We start from the raw sequence: 11,366 nt of genomic DNA, 5'->3' as shown, positions 1-11,366 counted from the left end.
AATAAAATAAAATATAATATAAATATTAGATTAAAAACTTAAAGAAAAAAAAAACTTTTAAGTTGAAGTACTAAAACTGAAATAAAAAAAATAAATTAATTTAAGAAATAATTAGAATAATTATATAATAAATAAATTAGAAATATTAACAAACAAAAGCTAATAAAATGACAAAAGCACATAGAAAGTGTTAAACTTAAACTGAAATAACATGAAAACTGATAAAAGCTAAATTAAAATATTAAATACTGTAATAAAATACATACACGTGTGTGTGTGTGTGTGTGTGTGTGTGTGTGTGTGTGTGTGTGTGTGTGTGTGTGTGTGTGTGTGTGAAAAACAAAGCACCTTTTTATAAAAACATGTATTTCTTATGTTAAAAAACATCTGTAAGATAACAGTATGGCAACATTAGATAAATGTTTTACTACATGCAATACTATGCTGGTTGAGTTCTCAGTTTACCTCAAAAGACCTTTTGCACGACCTATTTGATGAGCACGTGACGTTCGTCTTCACTGGCTGATCTCCACTCATGTGGCTGAAATGTGACGGTTACATAGATCCAAACAGAGAGTCATTGGCAGAGTTTATGGATTTGAATCAAGAGAGCAATTATCCACTGCACAGCAAAACACTAAATCAAAAGCAGCAAAAACACAGTTCTGATAGTTTCTTAACCCAAATGACTGTTCAAATTAACAAAGCAAAAGTTTTATGATTAGTGGAGTTTATTAGTACCAGACAAAAGACGACGTCTAACGTTAACGTTATGTTAACAAACTGCACATGGAAACATTGTTCGCGATGTCTGCCATCATATTCATGTCTCTTGTCAACAACACCATGTAAGTTAGCATGTATTAATATATATGCATTTGAGCCGATACGGCGTGGGAACCGAGCAGTGGTAAGTTACGTTGTTATGTCGAACAGCCGGTGGTGGTTTTGGGCGAAGAGCGGGTTGGTAAGTTGCAACGCGTGTGGCTGTTGTAATGCGATGCCCACCGTGTCAGAGTCCATCTGCTGTATAACGTTAACATGTTAGACTTCATTAGTTGTTCGCGAATCGCGGTCAAAACTCCGTGGTGTAGACAGTTTGACGTCGTGATATTAATACATTCAGCCAGGTTTATTAAAGCCAACCAACCCCGTGACGTCACACTTTAGAATACTGCACACAATGGCAGCGCCCTGGCAGCAAAAGATAAAACGTTTTTTCTTTTTTTTTCTTTTATATGTTTACATTTGTCATGTTTCTTATATAATTGTTGATTAAAGTGGAAATCCATCTTGTAAATCATGTAAACTTGATTGACTGCTTCATTTCCCCTTTAATATCATACCTGCATGTTTTAAAGGGATAGTTCACTTTGAAATTAAATTTTGGTATGTTTTAGCTTACCTCAAGGGCATCCAAGATGTAGGTGTCTTTTTTTCCGCAGTAGTTTCAATTTTGATATTTTTTGGTCAAACCGTTCTTGTCTGTCAGTCGTATAATGCAGGTCTATGATCACCACCTCAAAGAGCAAGCACAGAGAAGTCCAAATTAAACAATTCCCCATCGTAAGTACACACTGATGGCCTAAGACACGAAACGAGCGGTTTGTGTGAGAAAACGAACAGTATTTATATTGTTTTTACCTCTTGTGCACAACCACGTCCAAGTGATCTGAGGGTGCGCGCGCTTCCTGGTGTGTGACGTGTGCGCGCGTTCTAGCTTAGTCTGCGCAAGCGCCGGAAAGTGTACAAGAGGTAAAAACGATATAAATACTGTTCGTTTTCTCACACAAACCGCTCGTTTCGTGTCTTAGGCCATCAGTGTGTACTTACGATGGGGAATTGTTTAATTTGGACTCTGTGCATGCTCTTTGAGACAGTGACCATAGACCTGCATTATATGACTGACAGACAAGAACGGTTTGACCTAAAAATATCAAAATTGAAACTACTGCGGAAACAAAGACACCTACATCTTGGATGCCCTTGAGTTAAGCTAAAACATACCAAGATTTAATTTCAAAGTGAACTATCCCTTTAAGGTGATACTCATGCTAGACTTAGCAAGCACCAATAGGCCTATGTTTAAGCGGAAAGCTGTTATTGGTCAGTGGAAACCCGGCATCTTTCCTGCGGTCAGTGACGTGTGAGATCAACGGTTGTAGTTTCACAGATGTTAGTCCCAAGTTTACAGAGAATAGCTTATTCCCTGCAGTCTCATACAAATTGAAACCTCATTAGATGTCCATGTCGTACCCTGCTGCTCTGCTTTTTTCCCATCGCATTTGCCTCTAAGTAGAAAATCATTGATCTGCGACATTTAATCTGATTTTCTTTTCTTTTTCGCCCTTGATGTACGTGTTCACACTGAGATGGAGATGGGCTTGTTTTGCACTCATATCTCTGGAATGTTCCCTGTAAGAGAGGAACACACACTTGATACATTGCACTTTTTTTAAGAGTGTTGAAATAAATTGTGTCGAGCAACAATAAATATAACACACAAGCAAAATTTGCTCTGTTCAGGATCTGGATGTTTTTTTTTTTTTTTTTCTCTAAACCACTAGATGGCACAAAAAGTTGCCGCAACACTTTCCGAAACATCCGCTTTTCAAAATGCACGTGAAAATTTGGCTGATCCTTGATGTGATCGCGGACAGCAGCGCAAAGTTGATTCTGCACTAATTTGATCGATTATTTGACGTTTTTTAAAAATGTTGTAGATTTAAGTAGCAAATGAAAAGCACTAAAATTATTGAATATATTTTGAGACAAAGGACTTAATGATTTTAATATCAGAAGAATGTGTAAAAGTGTGGTATCTGGGGTAAAAGGCGCCCCCTGCTGTTGGGGCAAAAGGCACAATAGTTAACATGATAATAAACAGCTGGCTGACTTTTCCATTTGTTGACATGCAGATAGATTCAAATGGCATCATATATTAAGTTGGGTGTCTATGTTAGATATAATCACATAAATATAATTAAACCATCATGTATAATAATATTATATTAATCATATCATAAAATAAAATGTAATTTAGCCTATTGTTACTACTGTAAATCTATATTAAATTATTACGGGATCTACAATGCTTTCAGAATCTTTACTTTTTAAAATACTTTTGTTTCTGTATTTTTTAAATATATTTTTATATTAATAACAGAAAATAGAACAAACTTTGCTAAAGTGATTGTTTTAACTTAGACATTATTAAAAACATATCATTTTAGCTAAAGTGTTTGTATCAGTATTTTGTGACTTTCCCCCCACGCTTGTGTGCCTTTTACCCTGTGCGGGGTTTTAAACAAACAAGATTTATGATTTATTTTCACACAAAATATGTTGCTCTGTCAATGTTCAATCCAGTTTTTGGTAACACTTTATTTTACAGTGTCCTTGTTACATATGTTATATGTACTTACCACAGTAATTTATGCATAATTACTTGCAACTAACCCTCAACTAAACCCTAATCCTACCCTAACCCTATAGTAAGTACATGTAGTTAATTAATATTACTCAGTACTTAAATATATAATTGCACTGTAACAATGACACCTTAAAATAAAGTGTAACACAATTTTTTTTCTGCAATCAATCATACACTTTGTGAGTAGTGAAAAGCACATTTGTCTTAAGGTGTGCCTGTACCCTACATTAAAAGTGGGGAAATTGTGATGTCCCATTCTTTGTTTAGGAGCTGTAAGAAAGCACGAGAGATGCCCTCTAGTGGACATGAACGGTACACTGCATGTCAAAAGGCATCCAAGGAAGGGTAGCCAATTATTTCTTGTAAACACAAAAGGATAAAGAATAAATTATGAAATCTTCATTACATACTGTATATATAACATATATAGAATATACATAATATCTCTCTCTATAATTAATATAAAGTTGATAAATAAATGTATTGTTAATTTTAGTCACTGCTACAACTACTGGGCTACTACTACTACTACTACTGATAAAATAATAATAAAATAATAAAATTATTGTTAAATATTTTTATCAATAATAATAAATATTAGTATAATACTACAGTAGGTGTAATTTACTCCAGTTCGGTGTTGTGTTTCTGATCTAGGATTCCGTGACGTTGCTCTCCGTGGGTTCTCCGCTGAGGTGGGATTGAGAGCGGAGCTCAGTGCGCATGCTCAGAAGGGAGAGGTATGGTTGAAAACTCGCAGTCCATCGCGCTGAGCAGAAGAGGAGCAGAACAACTAAATGTGACTTATCTGAGCATCATCATCATCATCACATCTGCGCCTCCGGGAGACAAAGGCGAGACGAACTCTAAAGGAGCAAACAACGCGATCAGCAGAGCCTCCCGGAGTGATATGATATTATTATTATTATATCTCTCGACGTGACGACTGTTTGCCTGCCTCTAATGTTTCCATCCCACTGAGACCAGAGGGAATTGTTCCTTCTTTTGTTCTTTTTTTATTTTTTATTTTTTTATTGACTATTAATAAAAGCAAGCAGCCAAAACGATTAAATACGGGTCATTATGGTTTTGTTAACACTGAATAATAGAAGAGGGTTGAATTGCTTGTGCGCGCAGTTCTTGCTGTGGATTTTATGTGCTGTGGACGGTGAGGAGCAGCAATTCAGTGTGGAGGTAAGAGATCCACACAGGAGATGATGATGATGATGATGATGATGATGATGATGTCCTTCACATCTCTATGTTCATAACAAACCCTGCGCTGGACTGAGCATTTTGCATGAAAACTTCTATGCAATTCACGCTTTGCACGTTAACCTCCCCATAACACACCAATTCAAAGTTTATTAAATGATAACAGTACTAGCCTAAGAACGCAGCAGGAATGGATTGTCTTGTTATTGACTTGTTGGTGAATGCTTACTATAATATTACAAGACCGAAGGTGTAGGATTTATAGGCTACATAACTTAATGTAAACATCTTAAGTAGCCTATGTTAAATAATGTATTGTGAAATAAGGGGTCACACTCACAGTCTAAATTAGTGTTCATGTTACAGTGCAATTGCTTAGTAATTAAAAAGCAGCATGCAATTTATGTTGTGAAGCATACACTTTTGTAATGCATTTAGGCTATTCTCAATCTATTTGTTTATGTATTCAAAAACATAGAGAAGTGCTTGTTTAGTTGCACCTCTGACTTATTGTGTGGCACACTTCCATAATTCCAGTCTAGAAGCTCTTCTCTTTTCCTGCTGCTCTGGACACACAAACACACACACACACACATACATTGAGGTTTGTTCTATTGGCACAATCTGATTCCCGAAAGGGCGGAATAAATCAACTCTACATGACTTGATATCCGGCCAGTAACCAGAAGAAGTCAACCTGTCATTACAGCCTAAATATTGTAACGGTAAACATGCTGTTACAGTTCAACTTTTCATTTTTATTAGAAATGCAGCATAGAAAGCTTTCGCCTTTGAAACGTGCCAACATTATAAAAGTCCACTGTGAATTTACAGTCGGTCAGAAGTTATGCTCAAATGAGACAGCTGTTTGTGTTGTTTGGAGTAGTGAAGTGTGTTCAGGGCAAAGTTTTTCTCCATAGTTTATAATGACTCAAGCGCTGGACGGTGTTGTAGAGGCAGACCGCCTGTTTATGGGCTTGACAGTTCTGTCAGATGCCCTTTATGTCTTTAAGGAGCCTAAAATCTGCGGTAAAGCAAACAATAGCTTGAGACGCCTTAAATTTTCATTCTGACAACTGGTATTCTTTCTGTCTCTTAGAAGATTGCTATTTTAGACCCTTTGAGATTAGAGGCTTTCTCAGGACAGCAGCAATTCTGTAAGATTTTACAGTACCGTGTACTTTGAAGTCTCCAGTCACCATGTATTTAAGCACCCAGTCATATGAATTAGAATTTTGAGACAACTCAATGAGAAGCGAATTGGAAAACAGATTATATCAATCAAATCATCTTGATACAAACTTCTTCACTGGACTGACTTTGATTTCTTTAATGGCATCTATGGTTCCATAGAGAACCTTTAAGATCTTCACTCTTAAAAGGGGTTCTAAAAGGGGTTTTCACAGCGATGCCATAGAAGAACCATTTTTTAGTTTCCCAAAGAACGGTGAACAGTTCTTAAAAGAACCATGTTTTTTCCTTTTGTGCAGTGGATAGGTTCCATGGATGTTAAAGGTTCTTCATGGAACCATTGATGCCAATAAAGGATCTTTGATATTTTTCTTTAAGAGTGTAGAGAAAAAGTGTTCTTCAGATTATTAAAATGCTCTTCAAACTAAGAAAAAAAATCTTTCTTTTAAGAACTGTTCCCTCAAAAGTTCTTTTGGGAACCTGAATGATTCTTATATCCTTGAAAAAAATACCCTCTCCGAACCTTTATTTTTGAGAGAGTAATTGATAGTTTACTCAAAAATGAAAATTCTGCCATCATTTACTCACCCTCATGTCATTCCAAACCTTGTTCTCCTGCTGAACACACACACACAAACGTCTCGTATAATGAAAGTCAATGGGGTCCAATGTTGCTTGGACCCCAACATTCTTCAAAATATATATTTTTTTTTTGTGTTCAGCAGACTCATACCGGTTTGGAATGACATTAGGGTGAGTAAATGATGACAGAGCTTTCATTTTTAGGCGAACTATCCCTTTAAGAAAGCCTTGTGGCATTCAAACATTGAATCTGCCAGGGTAAAAGAACATAGAGCAGACAGACAGAATGCATTTTCCACTTGTCTGATGTTATAAACGGACGCTGATGTAAAAACATTGAAGTTTATTGGCGCGGTTTGGCTTTGTATGGTCTGCTGGTGTGGCAGTGGCAGAGGTTTATATTGGTAGCTTCCTGTGCGCACACAAAAATACAGGGGTAAGATGAGTCTCTGTCTTTCTAAATGACAGATCTGTGCGTTAGCCGGAGTTTAACCTAAATCTGTCCAGGTTTTGATGGCGGAGCAGCGGTCGGCTGACATTCTGACCGTCTCTGTGGGACTGAGGTCAGGAGCTGATTGGTCACTGGGCAACAGCATCACATCAAATATCTGCCGACTTGTGTTCCACACGATTAACACTGTTTTACCAGACGCATTTAACTAGTTTTATTGTGTTATGGTTCAATATCTATTCAAATGTTCAATGCACACACTCCCAGTACAGTAGAAAAGGTGTCTCTCTCTCTCTCTCTCTCTCTCTCTCTCTCTCTCTCTCTCTCTCTCTCTCTCTCTCTCTCTCTCTCTCTCTCTCTCTCTCTCTCTCTCTCTCTCTCTCTCTCTCTCTCGGTCTCTGTGCGTGTGTTTTGGAGAGAGACATTATTAATAGTGTGACAGACAGACAAAAGAGGGATTTAACTAGTGTGCAGCAAAGGCAGTGAGGTGTGTTATAAAAGAAACCATTGACAAACTATTTGGTCTTTCAGAAAGCCAAATTATTAAGAGCTGACAATGGACATGTAATCTTTTCTTGGCAGTTCTCGCGCTCTCTATACGTATTGCTCTCTGGAGGTCTTTACGAGGCTTTCAGTTGAAGAATGGCCTCCCAGAACCAGCCGAGAAGTTATCTCTTGGGGACACAACTGATTTATTTTTTTAATTAAAAAGAAAGATTTATTAAATGGAAAAAGTTGTATTAATATAATTCGTTTAGATTATGGGGCGTTATTTCATTCATTGTATAGATTTAAGTCATCATGTGTTACGAAAAAGCTGTAAAATAGCGCCAGAGCTGTCAGTCAACAAAAAAGCGTCACTGTGAACAGATAAAGCTCTGTCTCACCTCTCCAACAAAGCCGTATTCTCTGCAGAATGACATGTTTGGATGATGTTTGTCACTTCGTATAACATGATGTGTGTGTGAATAGAGTTCAGATAGAGTTCAGCCTCCAACTTTCAATGACAGTGTCTTTCATTTTGCTAATGTTACGTTAAAACAAGAGCGAATGTTATTTCTGCCGCCATGGCCACAGTGGTTCACCCCCAAAAATACACATGCATATGCACTGGATGTATAGGGCCGGGTGACATTATGACCCTTTTAATGATATTCAATATATATATATATATAACATAATATCTCATTTGCTCTGAAATGACCCAAAAGTGACTAATCTTTTTTTACCAAATCTGCAAAAAAAAAAAAAAAAAATGCAAGAATTAAACAAATTTTCCATTGATATGAATCAACATAACATCACATCCCAATAAACTGCAATATTTACCTACAAATATTTTACTGAAACGTTTTAATATGTGAAAAACACTATGCTGAGACTTCCATTAACGTTCTTGAGTGACAAGATAACGCAAACAAGTTACTGATTTGAACTGATTCACATAGATAAATTGAATCAAATAAAATATTTTATAAATATTTATTATATTGCCTAGCTCTAATTGTATGCCAGTGTTTTGGGGATAAAACATATTATGTGGAGACTTTCATGAACATTTTTGAGTGATTGAATCAGAGCTTAATTGATTCATATAAATGCTGATTCATATAGATGAATTGAACAAACTCATCGAAAAATCAAAGATGCTACTAAAACTGTTTTAAAGCTCTCATACTTGAGAGTCATAAGACAAAGAAAAGATTGTCATCTCAAACATTTCATAAATATTCAATATATCACCCTGCCATAATTATACATTGGGGTTGAACAATATGCGGAGTTAAATAAAAAATTAGCACGCTCATTCTGACAACTAACACATCTCACTCAGACATTTACAAAGTATTCAACATATCACCTAGCTCCTATGCCAGTGTGTTGGGTTGAATATGTAAGATTATAGGTCTATATTTAGATAATCTGTGTATCACATTATTCCGAGGCACGCTTTGGATTTTGTCACACTCATACAAGCCACTTGCACGTATAATACACACACATTTTCTCTCATGCTCAGCTCTCAACGCAACACACAGCTTCAAAGAGAATACACAATGCGCAACTCATCCCATAAGCCCTTTGCTTTAACTTTACATGTGTACTAGAGGCCTTGAGTTCTGTCTATTTCACTGCCTGACACTTCCGATCACAAGAACCCTTTGAATAATGGAGACATTTGACTTGGTCGGTTTTGTTCCTGAGTGCAACATTAAAGTCTCTTTTGATGGCGCATGAATGAACAGAAGCTCAAATGTTCATTAGATCGTGTTTATACATTTGCAGTGTTTGTGAGTGGCATTTTCTGTCTTGAGGCCTACTGTGGGCATGAGTCGATTGTTGACCTTTTATCAGCTCTAAATACGCAAGATCATCCTACTTTATGTGTCTGCATGTTTGTGTATGCATCAATGCATGCATGCTTTGTGTCATCATGTGTATTTCCAGGAAAGATCGTATAGTGCTCTGTGTTTCATGTAGCATGTTGCGTTCACACATGGTCTCTCTGATGTCAGTTTGGCTCTGCGCTGCGAGCAGATTTTCGCTGTGGAGGGGACGACACATCCGTCTGTTTATCTGTCAGAATCCTGTGAGAACTAAAGCGCACCAACCCAAACACAGTCGCAAACCGAACGCGCGATTCTGTCTGTATGCAATGCCCTATTTCTAGCTTTCTTACTCCCCGGACGTTATTTTCGTTCTTTTCTGTCTCACTCACGCCGTCCCTTGCTGTTTTCCTTGGCGTAATGTTTGTGTGCTGAAAGAGACTGTTGCTCTTCAATCTTTAATGGCACGGGTGATTGCTGGTGTTGAACAGACGCACATGACACTATCGGCCCTCTTGAGATGTTTGGGGTTTTCTATTGACACCGTTGGGACCTGGAAAAAATGTTCTTGCAGCTCAATCCGGTGATGACTGGATGCCAAGCTCACTTCTATAGCACAGCCAATGAATACACTGTAAAAACTAACAATGTGGTATTTCGACATGACCTGACCCTTGGAAATGACTTTTGTTGGTGGAACCGAAGGTAGTCAGGTTTATTCAGTCATATTAAATCATATACCATTTTTAAAATCTTTCAAAACCATTCACATTTTACAGTGTACTGTATATTTAAAATAACATAATACGACACTACTAATGATACTGTCAAATAAATATAATAAGAAATTTGTATTTATTTCGTTTTTTGGGAGAAATATGTTCTTTTAGATTTCATGAGGTTCTGTATGTGTGGAATACCCGAATGATTTACTACATTTGCCAAAAAATGTGCAGTACAACAGGAGCACAATGTGTGAAATACTGTTTCCTCAATGCACTGAACTGAAATTGACCTTTCATTTCAAGTGTGACGGATGAAATGGAAGCAAAAGCCACGTTAACATCTAATTCATGCTTAATTAATAATTTAAAAAGTCAAACCATAAGACATGAAGAAACCCAGAAAGCAATAGCCGTCATTTTCAGCACATCTGATATAGTCCAAGCTATGAGTAATCCACTTCTAGCCAAAATAACCTTGAATTTGGTTACATGTCGTTTATGACAAATAACTGCGACATGTATGATATTCCATCATGTAAACAAAGTCATTACAAGGTGTTTGGTTTCATTTCTTTGACATGTTCTATGTGTAGCCTGTGCATCTATTCTTGGGCTATAGTTAGGCGTCTATTACATTTTCACTGACAGTCCAAATTTTAGACGTCAAGGCTGTGTTTGGACGGCTATTCAACGTCTTTTAAATGCAAAATTGCTTGCTGGGAATGAACTTAATTAATTAATCATTTAAAAAGTCAAAACATAAGACATAAGAAATAAGCACGCCACAGGATTTGGACCATACTGCTTCACATATACTATGAAATATTAGAACATACAGTACATACTGAGCAGTATGCAGTATGCTAGTATTCAATTCTGAACATGTAGCAACAGACACAAACCTCTCTCTGGAGGGAATGAACTGCGAATGAATGAAAATGTTTTGTTTGGAACTGGGTCGAGAGGTTAAAAGCATGCTAGACCCGTTATAGAACTGTGACATTCTCTGACATTTGGCCAAAACAGTCGGCAGCGGTTGATGGAGGGCATGAGACGGAGGGGGTAGCCATGGAGATCCCTTGTGCGATATGACGGTTTGGTATGTGTCCGGATTAATAATTTAGTGCGTGTGAAAACGGATACCAGAGAGCGATAGCCCTTACACACACACACTTACACTCATTTAAGCACAAGTGACGCAAGAGATCCGTTGTGTCTGGTGTCACAGCTCAGCTAAAACACACAGCAGTTAAGCACCATTGTGTGAAACGTTCCGTTTTTAATATAAGCCACACTGAGTGCTTAGAAACATACATATATAACACGTATGTAGGCAGCAAAACAGTCATGATGTGTCAAATTGCATGTTGGGATTGGAAGTTAAATCACACAATAAAATGAATTAGCCTTGCAAAGCCTTCCAAACGCCCATAATGATCTAG

The 11,366-nt window shown here is 37.2% G+C and overlaps 1 protein-coding gene across 1 annotated transcript in view; it reads left to right on the top strand.

The window, feature by feature from the left end:
- Positions 1-3,700: 3,700 nt before the first annotated feature.
- mmp16a (matrix metallopeptidase 16a (membrane-inserted)) overlaps positions 3,701-11,366 on the top strand; it is a 58,831-nt gene continuing 51,165 nt past the window's right edge. The window contains exons 1-2 of the mRNA XM_081352573.1: positions 3,701-3,778; positions 4,091-4,627. Coding sequence (XP_081208699.1) covers positions 4,517-4,627 — 111 coding nt within the window. The 5' untranslated portion in view covers positions 3,701-3,778; positions 4,091-4,516. The remainder of the gene's footprint in view (positions 3,779-4,090; positions 4,628-11,366) is intronic.

Source organism: Scardinius erythrophthalmus (genome assembly GCF_964197995.2).
Source record: "Scardinius erythrophthalmus genome assembly, chromosome: 22".
NCBI classification, from domain to species: Eukaryota; Metazoa; Chordata; class Actinopteri; order Cypriniformes; family Leuciscidae; genus Scardinius; species Scardinius erythrophthalmus.
The sequence above is the reverse complement of the archived record's forward strand: the minus strand, read 5'-3'. Positions and strand labels throughout refer to the sequence as shown.